At 41.1% G+C, this 15,537-nt stretch overlaps 1 protein-coding gene across 1 annotated transcript; it reads left to right on the forward strand.

The window, feature by feature from the left end:
• Positions 1 to 391: 391 nt before the first annotated feature.
• LOC119737275 (E3 ubiquitin-protein ligase ZNRF2-like) lies at positions 392 to 15,092 on the forward strand. Its single transcript, XM_038211484.1, has 5 exons — positions 392 to 1,547; positions 7,051 to 7,146; positions 9,099 to 9,204; positions 11,043 to 11,137; positions 14,532 to 15,092. Exons 1-4 carry the CDS (start codon positions 1,013 to 1,015, stop codon positions 11,098 to 11,100), a joined length of 795 nt encoding a protein of 264 aa, XP_038067412.1. The 5' UTR covers positions 392 to 1,012; the 3' UTR covers positions 11,101 to 11,137; positions 14,532 to 15,092.
• The last annotated feature ends 445 nt before the right edge of the window (positions 15,093 to 15,537 follow it).

Below are 15,537 nucleotides of genomic sequence, written 5' to 3' on the forward strand. Positions count from 1 at the left end.
CTACGTGTAATATATTTATTCCTATAGTATATATATATTTTTTTTATATTTTTTGAAAAGAGTATTTTGGGGATTAATTATGAGTACACAGTAACGATCCAAAAATGACTAATATTATGCCCTAAAGTCAAGTAGGCCTATCATCAAGTAGGCCTAGTGTTGCCTAGCCTCAGCATTGATGAACTTCAAAGCGAACGTAAAATAATCTGCGTAATCACTCACGCGTTTACCTATCTAACGCCAGGGGCGCCCTTCCTCATAGCCCAATTTAATGACGTCATTATGTTTCACGGGTCACTGTACAAAAAAGACCCAGTGTCCGATCTCCCCCCACACGTACACACACCTTCGCTGTACGTATTATTACATGTATTATGTGTATGTACTATATGTACGTAACATACGTCATGTACATCTGTACATGTACATACGCAACATAAACAGAGAGGGCGAAACGAGGAAGTTATGTAGATGTGGTGTTATTTGGGTGAAATCTACATTTGTTTGATGAATTTTTGGGGTTACCTATTCGACAACATCACCACAGACATAGTGCTAACAAGTACCATGGATACTGTGGCATTTGTACCACCACGGATAGGCCAGGAGCGTTGATGGTCGGCACAGCATACGGCAGTAGAATCCGTGTGTGGACAATCATGACAATGTGGATGTGCATCATGAATTTATTCTTCACAAATTGTGTCGGCATCTTAAAAATAACCCCACGATGTACTTGCCGCGACGTTTATGATTTTAACAGCATAAAGTTCAGCATTCATGCAGTGCTGGGCTAGGCATATACCTTGGATGAATCATACACATGTAGTCGTGGTCATTCCTAGCTTGTTTAATTAATTGTTGATGTACTCAACAGCCAGCACATGAATGTACTGTCAAGTCTGAACCACCAATGAATATAGGCCCAGGCCTAGCCTGCTGTACGCGTTCGGGTCACTGATATCTACTTCTGCTCCATTTTTGAATTAGGAATTCAAAAAATTGACTTGTGATGGGGCAAAAAGTGAGTTCTAGTCCAAGAGTAAGGATGAACTATGGCGGTCCAATTTCGCATCAAGTAGTGCACGACCCATCCTATGCCGATAGCGGACTTGGTGAACAAGATAACTCACATAGGCATAGCCCATCTGTGCATCCTCACCTGGCAATGGGGAGCAGTACAAGTCAAGCAAATGGTCACCAATCTTATCATCAACGAGGGTCTTACCCGAGCTCAACTATGACAGGTAGTACTTCCTATGCAGCGCCAGTACTAACATCCCAACAGCATTCCAGAAGCAGAGCACGGTCGCTAGGCAACTGTTCGCATGAGGGAGCAAGCAGTAGTGGCAGCAGAAGTCTCAATATACCTGGGATGATGATGGACTTAAATATTGGCCAGGATTCAGACGACAGTTCTCCTGAGGATAATGTATCATCCCTACCCATGACACGCAGTCGGGGCAGGACTTTCCCCTTCCATGCCCAGTCACTACCGGCTCATCTCTTCACTTCCTCACTTCTTCAAAATGTCCATCATGTTCAAGGTTAGTTTTGAATACATGGACACTGTTGTTATTGGTAAATATCGTTTTAAGATCAAAAGGATACAATATGATCATGGAGTTTCTTCCATCTGGCATAAATTAAAACCCTTATTTTGGCCCACAATGTCATGTGATTTCTTCTTAAATTAGTTAAATATCAGCCATTCCACCGCTCTAGTTTTATCCAAACATTAGCTTGGTTTGGGTTCGGCAGCAAATAAAAGTGTCAACACAGTTGCTGCAGGAGGATACCTGTTAATGAATGCCAGACAACTCGACCATTGAGACAACTCGAGCTGTAGGTCCCGTGTGAACCCAGTAACACTTATCGCCAAGAGAAGGGATTCGCCCCGGTGTTTCTGGCAGGAAGGATATGTATACCCTGCCCGTGTGACCCCTGAGAAGGGGTGTTGGTGCAGTATTCATCAAGACAAGAAGACAACTTGACTCGGGACAGCTTGACCGTTGAGACAACTCGACCGTTGAGACAACTCGACCATTGAGACAACTCGACTCCGGACAGCTTGACCAGACCGTTGAGAAACTCCACTCGCGACAACTCGACCGTTGAGACAACACAATCACATTTGATTATCCGAAAACTACCTGATCTCTTATGTCTGCCCATCCCAAGTGCTAATGAATGGGATTGCACTAGCTTGAGTAACTCCAGCTGACATGCTCATATTCATTCACATGTGAATGAATATGGAACATGTCAGCTGGAGTTACTCAAGCTAGGATTGCACCACCGGCGATCCGACCGAACCAAGCAGTACCCCCAACCTGTACCCCACCACCCGCGCGGCTGGACACATCAACAAAATCTCCACGACATTAAAAAAAAAAACCCGCATAAATGGGAGTCCCGGCCGAGCCAAACCCAATTGTTTCCCATCAATGAAGCAACCCCATCCCAATGATCAAACCCGAACATACCCCCCCCCCTTTAACCCTAACTCCCTAGGCCTTTTTGCTAGGATGTAGCCTCAATCCTGCAAAATCCTCCAATTGGCCCCATGGAAAAATAGCATATAGCCTCAATCCTGCAAATTCCTCCGTTATTTCTTGAATATAGTCCATGGAGGGGTGACCACTGCCTGAATCCTGCAAAATCCTCCGGCTATGACTGTCAATAGGCTAAGGGCAGAGGCAGTGACATCCGGGAGCAGTACGGAGGTTGTCAAGTATAATCAAGGACTAAATTTATGCTAGGCTGAGCATAAACAACACAAGGTCCGGCCCAAGACCTTGACACAGTGCATCCTCTGAAATCAGCAACGCACTTTTGCCATGTAACCTCAATCCTGCAAATTCCTCCAATTTGCAAAAAGGATTTTGGAGGATTCAGGGCGGTTAGGGTTAAAAAGACACAGGTGTTGAAAGCAACTCTTTTTAAAAGATGACGACTGGTGCTGCAACTTACATGCTTTTAATGTTTGATTTATTTTGATATGGTTGCCAAAATAATGCACTAGTGCCTTTTGATTTAAAGGGAAGATACAACATTTGCAAACATCAAAAATCCAAATGATCAAGTTATCACAAAATATCTTTCTGGATTGTTAGGGAATGACAGTCTAAAGCATCCTGTAAAGTTGAGGCACCTGGTGTGCTGATATTTTCAAGAAAAACTGTATTTTTCCAACGCTGGTCGGCCGACCAGCGTTGGAGAAAACTGGCTTTTTTCAAAAAGTGCTCCTTATTTTTCATATTCAGTTCGTCCGCATTTTCTTTGCAATTGATTACACACCTGTGAAGGGGTACAAGCCTGCTAGACTGATTCTCTGACCTTACAATTCCCCAAAGTCTGTAAATTGCTCCGTTTTTATCTTAAGTGGGGTCAGGGAACCAGACTACAAGAATATGATTGGTTTTCTTGGTTTTTCCAGCATCTACGAACCCAAAACGTGAAACAAGTCAGTGTTACAATATTTGCTATAATATATACTTATCCTCCAAATCCATTTACTTCTGAAAATTGCAGCAAAAGCAAATGTTGTACATTCCCTTTAATTGATTATTTTTTTTGGGTTTGTTTTTCTTTCACATTAAAACTTTAACAGTCATGTTGAAAGTGCCAGCCATTAGTTTACATGTAATCACTGCAGATTTATGCCAAATTGGGCGTAAATTTAACACATGATTACACATCCATAACCAGGTCAGAGGAAATAAAGAGGAATTATGGCAACCTCGGGTTGCAGAAATGTTAGGGAAGTACACCCTGTATTTATTGGCTGTGGGTAGGGCCTATCATGCAACCTCGTCCCCAGTGCTTACTTTATTTCCAACCTTGTTTCCAATAGTAAACCCTGGATAGGAAACTTCCTTCCTGCATCCTGATTCGATACCACAGTTGGCTAGAAATGGATTTATATCGTGTACTTGGTGTTGTTATTCACAACCTGCAGTACAGTACGTGTTTTCGCGATCATTCGTCCTCGCCTTCTCGAAAATATTCATTTCCTTTCCAGTTTGTTAATATTAATATGAAATGTGATACTGCATGTTGTCTCGTTAAGATCGTAACAGTTTAATTAAAATAAAATCATGTTTTCGTAACTCACGCCATGCTTGCGCTACGACGAATTGATTCTGTTTTTACCCCAGACACCACATACAAAAACAAATGCAAATGTAACGCACAGGCAGGCACCAGACAACTCCTCATTTGCATGTGTTCAAAAATCTTGCACATATGCAAATGATCCAATACCAGGGTGAGAGAGCAGGTGGTGGTGGTGGGCGCGTACTGCTCGACACCCTGGGGACGAGGTTGGGTATCATGCTATTATTAAATCTATGAAGAAAGTAGAATGTTCAAAAGATCATGTACAGGGTGAGTCAAAAGAAAGTGACCCAATTGCAAATTAAAAAAAAAAAAATATGCAGCTCGCTTCATTTCATCATAACAACATCTTTGTAATAATTAAAATGAACATGAAAATACGTAATGCACGTTGGAAATAACAGTTCACTATATAAATCAATTACCTGCTACCCGGTAACTGCGCCATGGAAACAGGATACAGGAAGTAAGTTCCCATCCAGGACTTATCTATACTATAATTCAAGGAATCTCTGTCTGTCTGTCTGTCGGGCTGTCTGTCTGTTCTGACCAGACCACCCTTGTGGGGTGATGTTCCTTTCAGAACACATCACCCCACTTTTTACACAATGGAAAAACATCACCCCAGAAGGGAATCTTTAGAAAAAGGGATAATGGGAACACAATGCTATCACCCCACAAGTCCGTCTGGCTAGAACGTCCGTCTGTCGGTCTGTCTGTCTGTCCGCCGATTATCTCCAGAACCGGGCACCGTATGAAGTTGTAAATCGGCGGGTGTTTTGCTCAGGATAGCAGAATGTGCAGTGCAAAGTTTGATGTTTGGACTACGGGTTCTCGAAAAAGCTGCAAAAAAGCAGCATTTTCTGAGCCTCAACGTGACAGTATATAGCAGTGTTGTCTCGAGACCACTTTTTGCTGGTCTCGGTCTCGGTCTCGGTCTCGGAAGCTGTGGTCTCGGTCTTGGTCTCGGTCTCGGTCCCCTTTGGTCTCGATATTTTGGCTGATCTCGGGTCGAGACCGGCAATATGTAGCTTTTACAGCTCGATCGATTACTTTGTGTTCACTTCGTTCAGTACCGTTGTTATTTAAAACATTTGCTAGCCCGTAGATCAAGCTTGTTATATATCGCGGTCGGTTTGGACTCGACTGCACGTTGGAAAGTCCCCAAAGTACATGTAAAGCTGCAGCAGTACCAGTCACTGAACGATTTGGAACAAGTTCGGCATTTATCTGTTGAGTCGGCCACATAAAGCAAAGTATAAACATGTAACAATTTATGCAATAAGGGTCAACCATTTTCGGGGATTGTGTAGTTTAGCCCACCCCTGTGGGCGTAATCACTTGCATTTTGTATTCTGATAATAAACGAGGTGCTTCAAATTAGTTATATTTTCGACCCCACACAATGTTCTCTTTAATTTGGGACAGTATTTTGAAGAAAAAGTAAATTTTCCTACCTGATTTTCCAGCATTGAACTCACACACTCTTACCAGTTACCACTCACTGTTACCATGATAGTGTATGATGAGACCCCATTTTCTGGCTGCGCATTTTGAAGTACCCCATTATTCCTCAAAAATTAAAATCCCGTTCAGAAAAAAATTAAAAATCCATATCTGGCACATTCTGGCTACCACCTCGCAACTTGTGGGTCTACATGTACAAGTTCACATTCTATGACAAAAATTTAAAAATTAATTCAACATTTTCTAGCTCCTATTTTTTAAAATCAAGTACACAAGTCTTGTTAGAAGTTAAGTCCTAAATTTATTTTAGGAAAAAAGAGGCAATGTGAAATTAAAATTGCATCTTTAAATATCCGTTAGAAGTCATAGCTGAGACCAAGGGGTGACTGTGGAGTTTAGGATCCGAGTTCCTATAACAGATGAAACATCTACCTTTAACTTTTTACTTTTGTCACGATTGGGTGCGGACAACATGTCAAAGCCCATATTTCTTAAGTGTAACTACTTTTTGCTCAAGTAAGGTGTCATGTATCAATTTGTCAACACTGCCACTGGTCAAAATTTTGGTCTGTATTCTTTGTGAATAGAAAGGTTACATTTTTCAACTATAATAACGTGTCTTGTTTTTTTTATTTCGACTATTGTTATTTATTATCAGCGGTCTCGGTCTCGGTCTCGGACCATATTGGTCTCGTTCTCGGTCCGCCTTGAAGGGGCTGGTCTCGGTCTCGGTCTCGGTCTCGAATCTTCAGGTCTCGGTCTTGGTCTCGGTCTCGGACTATCCGGTCTCGACTACAACACTGGTATATAGCTTAGAACATACACCACGCACTGCTGTTCTTTTCAATTGTTTACGTCATGTTTGAGCAAAAGCACGCGTGCTTAATATGACGCAACAATGGAAAAAGGATGGGCACACGCATTGTAGGGCAATTATTGTTAAGAGTATTTCTGGAACTCACGTACGTGAGTAGCTGCACGGGCGTATGGGTGAATATCAGTGCCGGGGATGGCCTGGCGACATGTACAAAGTGCGCTCAACCTATGAGTGTGAGTTTAACCTGTGAAAACAACACAATTGAATCGTGTGCGTTGTTTGCATGATATGAGCATTTTGAAATTGCCCCTACCGAACAAGTGCATTTTTTGACGGGCCCTGCACTAGTTATTGGAAATGAGTTTGAAAATAAAGTGAGCCCAGGGGACGAGGTTGAATTCAACCAAACTGTACATGTAGCAATGACCCAATTATAGTTGGGAAAGTCCCAACTACATTTGGGATGATGCTGTAGTGGGGTCAGGACTGAAAAAAAGCTTATGATGAATTGACTGAGAGGAATTACAAATTGCAAATATCGTAACTTCATTTGCAATATGCTTTACACTTAAACACAACAAATTATGCAAATCTTACCTATGGATGTATGCTGTAACTGAAATGTTATTTTTTTTGTGTGTTGTTAGGTATAAAGTGCCCAGTCTGTTCGAAATCTGTGCCATCAGATGATGTTGAGTGCCATTTGGTAATATGTTTGACCAAACCAAGAATTGTATATAATGGTAAGTACATGTACATGTATGGCTAAAGTAGTTAAAAAGTATAACATGGTACCGGTATGTGGGGAGGTCAGCACTGCAAATTTACCAGCCCTTTCATGTTGACTGATATGACAGATACTCAAAATCATATGTGTGCTGTATTATTTTAATGCGTGCACATGTAAGTTCAGAAACAGCGCACATTCAATGACCGTGTATTAAGACAAGATAAGTTTGCGGTAGCACCATGTGAATAAATCTCTTTTGTGAGTATGTGTGGTTCTGAAAAGAACCGGAGGGACTCAATGTTTCTAACAGTATGCTCTGCCCGTCATCAGGAGAATGAGGGATTCCAACGATGATGCGATGTTATAAGGATGGGTGCGGTGAGGCGTGAGAAGGATGCAAACTGGTGAACTGGAGATACTAACTGGAACCCAAGCAGAACTACTCACTAGCATCGACCGCTGGTACCCCCGACGTATCAGAGAAGCCATCGAGATCATCAAGCATAGCACTGTTCCCCAAGACATCGGTTTCTACATCAGCGACATCTGCATCCCATCCTCAAGTCCAAGTCCGATGGGTCGCCTATACCCTAGGACAACTTAGGTTCAGTTCTCGCCTATGGGTCACCTATACCCTGAGCTCCTTCCCCTTTGCCCCCTCACTGTGTACTGACACGCTCCAGTGATCATCCAGCATCCTTCAGTCAACTTGCATCCTTCTCAGCTTCACCGGTTTCGAGCTTCACCAGTTTGCATCCTTCTCACGCCTCACCGCACCCATTCCTATATTTTGCATCATTGTTGGAATCCCTCATTCTCCTGACGACGGGCAGAGCATACTGTTTGAAATGTTGACTCCCTCCGGTTCTTTTCAGAACCACACATACTCACAAAAGAGACTTATTCAAATGGTGCTACCTCAAACTTATCTTGTCTTAGGATCTTTGTATTTTTATGCAGAAGTGAAAACAAAACCCCAAACCAGAGTCACACTAGATGATAAAGCGTGGGTAAAATCAGAGGATATTTTAGTTGCTTACATGTATGTACATGTAATCCTGATTATACAATGTACTATCGCCTGTCAAACTGAATCGACACATAATTTGTTGAGTGGACTTGCCTTCTTCACACTGTTCTTCCATTTTCCTTGAATATATACTTTATGGATCAGATTTCTGCTCGTCCATCGGGGCTTCAAGTTGCTTAACCCTAAATCCCTAGGCATTTTTGCTAGGATGTAACCTGAATCCTGCAAAATCCTCCAATTGGCCTCATGGAAAAATAGCATAGCCTCAATCCTGCGAAATCCTCCATTATTTCTTGATGTGGTTCTTGGAGGGATGACCACTGCCTGAATCCTGCAAAATCCTCCGGCAATGACTGTCAATATGTTGAGGCTTGTGACAGCCTGGAGCAGTACAGAGGCTTTCAAGCATAATCAAGGACTAAATGTATGCATGGCTGAGCATAAACAACACAAGGTCGGGCCCAAGACCTTGACACAGTGCGTCCTCCGAAATCAGCAATGCACTTTTGCCATGTAACCTCAATCCTGCAAATTCCTCCAATTTGCAAAAAGGATTTTGGAGGATTAGGGATGGATAGGGTTAAAGATCATAAAGCTTAACTGATCCCCTGGGGAAGGGAATTGTTCAAATGTATTTTGTATGGATTTAATACCATAGTAAAATGTTGTGTTTCTGTCAATTAATTTAATTTACTCAGCTTTTGGGTGGCTAAAATAGTGAAGTCAAACCAATGGTTAAAATATAATAAATATGCTATGCTGGGAAGTATTCTTTCATAGCCTTGACTGCAGGGGAGGAATTGTTTCAATTCTTGCTAAATTGAACAATTCTAGTTATGTTTGACAACACTTTTTGCAGAAAGTTCGAGCTGAAATTCAAAATCTTCTGCTCTTTTCATAAAGCAGACCTAACATTTCTATCTTTTTCTTTTCAGAGGATGTACTTTCAGTTGATGCTGGAGAGTGTGTCATATGCCTTGATGATATGCAGCAGGGTGACACTATAGCAAGACTACCGTGCCTATGTATTTATCATAAAAGGTTAGATCAATTTCAGAGTGGAATATGAGCTGTGTTACAATTACATGATTATAAACTTGTTCACACTTCCTTATGCGATGGTCACATCTTACGGTCATGAACGTAGGTGAATGTAGTTCTCTTGACCGTAGTTGACCGTAGTGCAACTATGGTCAACTAGGGTGAAATAGGGTGAAGTAGGGTCGAAGTAGGTTCAAAATTGGCAAAAGAGCAAATATGAAGAACATTTAAGTAGGGTGAAGTACGTGCAACTACTGTCAACTACGTTGATTTGCGGTCAAATCAGCTAGGGTAACTAGGGTTGAACTACGTCCTATTATGGTCAACTACATGTACGTTGAACTACAGTCGAACTACATGTGAACTAAGTGCAACTATGGTAAACTAGGGTCAGCTACGTTGTACTACGTGCAACTATGGTAAACTAGGGTCAGCTACGTTGTACATGTACTACGTGCAACTATGGTCAACTAGGGTCAGCTACGTTGTACTACGGTAAAAGCTTGCGACCGCGTCTGCTTAGTGCGGGTCGGCCACGGCGTTGGGACAGCCATTGCGCTTTGAGAAGTCGGAGAGATAAGATTGCTGTTTGTTACTATGTATCTGATTTTTTTTTTTTTCTCCTTTTCTACTTCTGACATGCCTGCAAGTTAACCCTACTTATCGTACTTAACCGTACTGTGAACGTACTTCAAACTTAGTTCGACTGTAGTTGACCGTACCTCGACCGTAGTGCCATGATTACTACGGTCAACTACGGTCAACACTACGGTCAAGTAGGGTCAACTAGGGTCAATTAGGGTTAACTATGTACATACTAGGGTCACAGTACGGTATAGGCATTCAAGCTGACCGTAGAAATATTTTCAACATGTCGGGCTAACTACGGCCAAATCATTTATTATTACTACAGTCAACTACGGTCAACACAACGGTCAAGTAGGGTCAATTAGGGTCAACTAGGGTTAACTATGTACATACTAGGGTCACAGTACGGTATAGGCATTCAAGCTGACCGTAGAAATATTTTCAACATGTTGAAAACTTTTGGGCTAACTACGGCCAAATCATGGCTTTCCTCAAGGTCAAAGTACGTTCATAACTACGGTTAACTATGTTGAACTACGTTTAACTTCGACTACTAGGGTCTACTCTGGTCAACTTGGGTCACACCTTACTACGTTTAACTACGTTCATGACCGTAAGATGTGACCACCGTCTGAGACTGTTACATTTGTGTGGTTGTTTATAAAGTACCTTACATAAAAGATTCTCAGTAATTGCTGCAGCCAGACTGCTGCACCACGCCAAAACCTGAGGGCTCACTTGCTGCACTATTTTTACCCCTCAGCCGAGAGGCTCCAGGGGTATTGTCATCGCCTACGGCGTCTGTCCATATGTCACTGCGTCTGTGCTTACCACAAACCACTTGTGGGGTACCCGTCCTTTGTTTGAGGTACCCCGCAAATAAAATCTTTAGAAAAAGGGTACCCCGCAACGAAATCTTTAGAAATAGGGACAATGGGACAACAATGGAGGTACACAGGAAGTCCATCTGGCTGGGATGTCTGTTTGTCTGTACGGACGTCCGGGCTGCTTAGTTTCCGGATGATAACTTGAGTTGGAAATGAGATTTTGGTGTCTAACTTAGGTAGGGGGTTGCCCTTGAGTACAGGCAAGTTGGGATTAGTTTTGGGGTCAAAGGTCAAGGTCACCATGCTGAGTGTAAACAAATATCCAAGGAGTTTCAGGAGCTCTGTCAGATTATATTTTTCTAAGAATGTTGGAATCACCACAAATGACTCAATTGTAAATTGTATATTTATTTGTGTTTACAGTTGTATTGACATGTGGTTTGAGAGGAATCGGTCATGCCCTGAGCATCCAGCAGACTAGGTCAGCAGCCATATTGTTTGCTCATCCAATTAATCAGGTAAGTTTTGTCACTTCGTTAGAGTAATAAGGGAATAAATGTGTGTTCGGGAGGTATTACAACACTCTGTTTAAAGCTATAGTCCATCATTTGTAATTAGTGCATTTTGTTCGTTTGAAGCAACAAAAGTGTTCAAAATCTAATGAAGGATACTGAGCAACTAACCTGATGAAGTTTCAGCTAAGCTTCAGCTGTACATTCCGAGAAAAGCAGCATTCTAAGATCTCAATTTCAAATCAAAAGTTACTGAATCATGTTTTGAATTGTTTTGAATTGCAGCTATACGCGGTGTCGCGCACTGATCCAACGAATTATAACAACCGCGCGCGCGTGTGCGTCGTTCCAATACTTCTGCGCGCTGCGCTGAATAACAAAATGAACTACTAATTTAAATTTTCCTACGGTGCTTCTTAAGAATCACCGTTGGAAATGCCTTCTTTCGTTGATTACTTCAAAATGACAGCTTCCCAGAAAGAATAATTTCACAGGGAGTTTAGTTCCCTTACTATCTTTCAACCAAGTTTGTTTTTCAACAGTAATTACGCCAGTTACTTTTCGGATGGCTGCAAATGATGGACTATAGCTTTAAGACCGGTTTGAGTCTGGATGGGTGATAATTACCCGAGGCGAAGCCAAACTCCCACCGGTCTTAAACAGAGTGTTTAATACCGACCAAACACATATTTATTCCTATTCATAAATACCTTTTCGGTCAAAAAAAATCTTTTCGGTCCAAAAATCAGAACATGTCAAAAACTAGACGTTGCCAACCATTTTGTTCCACAATTTTACTTCATGTTTTATGAAACACCCCTCTGACTATAATATGGAATGCCCCTCCACAACTCGTTACCTTATAAGGACATTGGCGTGCGCGTCGCGCGTACTGCGCGATGTCGCACAAAACGCAGCTGGGCTGGTGTAGTGTGAATTTCGGACTATGAAATACTGACTCACTGGTAGTATTGCGCATGCAAAAGTGAGGAATGTGAACGTTCAACCAATGAAACGTTAAAAGGGATCGGATTTCATGGGAGTCCAAACTTCATGTGGCACTGGGGAAGTGTTTAAGACCAGCCAGCCATGTCTTTATCATCCGTTTAAGACCGACAACGTGACGGGCTCTCAACCAATATGAATGCGTAAATGGTCTTAGGTATTTATTTACAGGCTTATCAAAGACTCCTGGTGTTGTTAATCCAAGATGTTCATGTCCTGAAACATTAGTTAGTAAATAATGACATTCATAAATACCTAAGACAGTTTACCCATTCCCATTGGTCGAGAGCCTGTCACGTGGCCGGTCTTAAACGGATGATAAAGACATGGCTGGCTGGTCTTAAACACTTTTCCAGTGTCACATGACTCCTATGAAATCCAGTGCCTTGTACCGTTTTATTTGTTGGAACACTCACAACGTCACTTAGGCACGCGCAATACTACCAGTTAGACAGTATTTCATAGTCCTAAATTCACAACATACGGTAGTTGCCACAGCTGCATCTGTGCATCATCACACAGTACCAAGGGCGGATCCAGAACACAATTTTTGGGGGGGCCAAAAAAAACCCCTGTTGGTCACCCAAAGAGTGGGTCCAATAAAATATGGCGTGGGTTTGAGGAGATGAAAAGTGAAATGGAGATACATGTGCATGTACCGGTAGCCTTTGACCAGTCCTAGTGCGTACACAACAGTACCGGCAGCTTCAAATTGCGCGCATTTACCTTTTCCTCTGATATCAAGTAGTCTCGCCAAACGTCGGTATTGATGAGCTTCAAATTCACACAGTTTCTTACTGGAACAATTACCCTAACAAACATAAATTGGGAATTCATGTGAAAAATGATAACATCTTGATATTTAACCCAAATTTCAAAAAAAGAAGGAAAAAATTAGGTGTCCGTAAATTGGGTTCAAAATTAGACGAAGGTTTGCCTAACGTGGGGGACTTGAACAAGTTCAAAGAAATACCCCAAAATAAGAGCTTATTGTCGTTTACAATAATTATGTCTGTGTCAAAATGTTTTCTTACCAATAATTTGGGGAATTTCCTTGAACTTGTTCAAGTCTCCCACCTTAGGCAACTACTTTTTAAGCCCAATTTACAGACGCCTCGTTTTTCTCCCATTTTTGTTTTCTGGGCAAAATATCACAATGTTATCGTTGTTCACATAATTTTCCATAAAGTTTTAATATGGTCACTGTGTCAGTAAGCAACTTGGTGAATTTGAAGCTCATCAATACTATACTGAGGTTTGGCAAGATTCCTATCTGGAGACAAGGTAAATGCGTGCAACTTTAGGGTATAGTACCCATTTTGGATCGTTACTTTGTCCTCATAATCATTCAGTCACTTATATGCTTTAGAAAATCTTATTGAAGTAAGGATATGTAAGTAGAATCACCAAAATGTACTTTTCAAAAAAATAAAAAAATAAAAAATATACCCAAATATGGGAACAAATATATTACGCGGTAGGTATTTAAGATTTATGCAAATTAGGCACCCTTCCCAAAAGAATGTCAGGTGTCACCCCTTCTAAATATCTTCTCTTGGGCTATAAGAATCTATCTGCCAAGTTTGGTGCTTTGGACCAGTCGGTCACGATCTTGTCAAAAATTGGGTCTACGCCACCTGACAACATGTCATTGCATGCCCACAAATTAGGTAAACTATTGCCTTCATTTAAAGGGAATGTACATCATTGGCTTTTGCTGTAATTTTCAGAAATGAACTATTTGAGGGGTTAGTATAATAGATCAAATATTGTTTCACTGACATGTTTGAAGTTTTGTGTTAAAAAATGCTGGAAAAACCAAGCAAAACAAAAATGTTCAAGTAGTCTGGTTCCCTGACTCCACTAAAGATGAAATGGATCAATTTATATAGATGCCGGAAAATTGTAAGGCGGTAAGGGAACTAGTCTAGCTGGTCTGCACCCGTTCATGACGTGTAACCAATAGCAAACAAAATTTGGACTGAAAAAATGGTAAATTTGGAGCAGTAGTTGAAAAATAGTTAGGTTTTTCCAACGGTGGTCGGCCGACCATTGTTGGAAATTTATACAAAATACCACTTTTCTTGAAAATGATTTCACACCAGGTGCCATAATTTTACAGGATGATTTAGACTGTCATTTATCAACATCCTAGTAAGGTATTTCGTAAATATTTGATAGTTTTGTTTTTCGATGTTTGCAAATGTTATATACAGTCGAATCTCGTTAGTACAAACTCTGTTAATACAAACTTCTGGTTATAACAAACATAAAGCCTTAGTCCCGACTGTGCATTTTTGTGCACAGTGAATGGGACTGATGTTCCTCTTAATACAACTGTATTCGACTGTATTCCCTTTAAACTGTGACTTTTTCTCTCTTTTTTTTCACACAGGGAAATGGTTGATGAATCATATGAGGTGGAGAAGACTTCTGTACATAAAGTTGAACAGTAGTTTCTTGTGGCCAAAATGGAGGTTTTGTTATTTTTAGTACCCATGTACCTGCTTGTGAAAATGCACGTTTGTGCAGCATAGAGTGATACATTTAACTGAAACAAGCCTCTTGTAGTTGTCTGAATTCAAGAATTGCTGACGGACTTTTTACCCTTTTCATGTTTTAAGGTATTTGTGGAAAAATACTTACGACTGAATATCCAGTCACTGATTTTTCACTGGATTATGGTTGAAACGTTGATTTGGTTATTGCTTAAATTTTTTTTTTTATACTCGTCACACCTTGAACAATAGAGATGAAGCACCATATTCGAAGATATGCAAGTGCTGGAGATAAGTGGTGACCATTGTTTAATAATCGTTGGATGGATATTTCTGAATTATCCCGCAGACATATTGTTAATCCCTTCCCCATTTCGCAAAAACTATTAGGGGTGCAGACCTGCAAAATCAACTCCCATAGACCCCAACGGTAATCAAGGGTACTTCCAAAAATTATTTAAAAATACTCACAACTCTCCAAGGTGTTTGAGACACCCATCACGTTTCATTTTCTTTTCATTCTGTGGGGATTAACAGATGACTTTTTGGAGAAAATTCCATGCAGAGATGATCACCCCTAAAAGCAGTCCTGAAGCCCGTCGCCATTTTGAAAATGGATGCCTACGCTCCATTGCAAAATAGAGCCATTTTAGGGCCTCATTTTGCCCCAAATTTCACAGTAATACAAGCTCACAGTCCTCTGCACAGCTTCCCCCCCTTTTTTTTTTATACAAATCTTGAAGTTTACGAACCTCCAAATACTCTAAAAGCTGAAAAATCGATAGCATACAAATCGTGATTTGGCCGGCGTGGGCAATTCTGGTCTTATTTACAGATCTGCACCCTTGGTGACTCACCTGTCAATCTAATGGGCAATTCCATGGTTACTCACGTTACATTTTT

Source organism: Patiria miniata, unplaced genomic scaffold (genome assembly GCF_015706575.1).
Source record: "Patiria miniata isolate m_02_andy unplaced genomic scaffold, ASM1570657v1 HiC_scaffold_3, whole genome shotgun sequence".
Classification (NCBI taxonomy): Eukaryota; Metazoa; Echinodermata; class Asteroidea; order Valvatida; family Asterinidae; genus Patiria; species Patiria miniata.

Coding starts and splice junctions, on each gene's coding strand:
- LOC119737275 (XM_038211484.1), top strand. CDS start 1,013: ATGGGGCAAAAAGTGAGTTCTAGTCCAAGAGTAAGGATGAACTATGGC. Junction 1,548..7,050: donor AAATGTCCATCATGTTCAAG/GTTAGTTTTGAA, acceptor GTGTGTTGTTAG/GTATAAAGTGCCCAGTCTGT. Junction 9,205..11,042: donor CTATGTATTTATCATAAAAG/GTTAGATCAATT, acceptor TTGTGTTTACAG/TTGTATTGACATGTGGTTTG.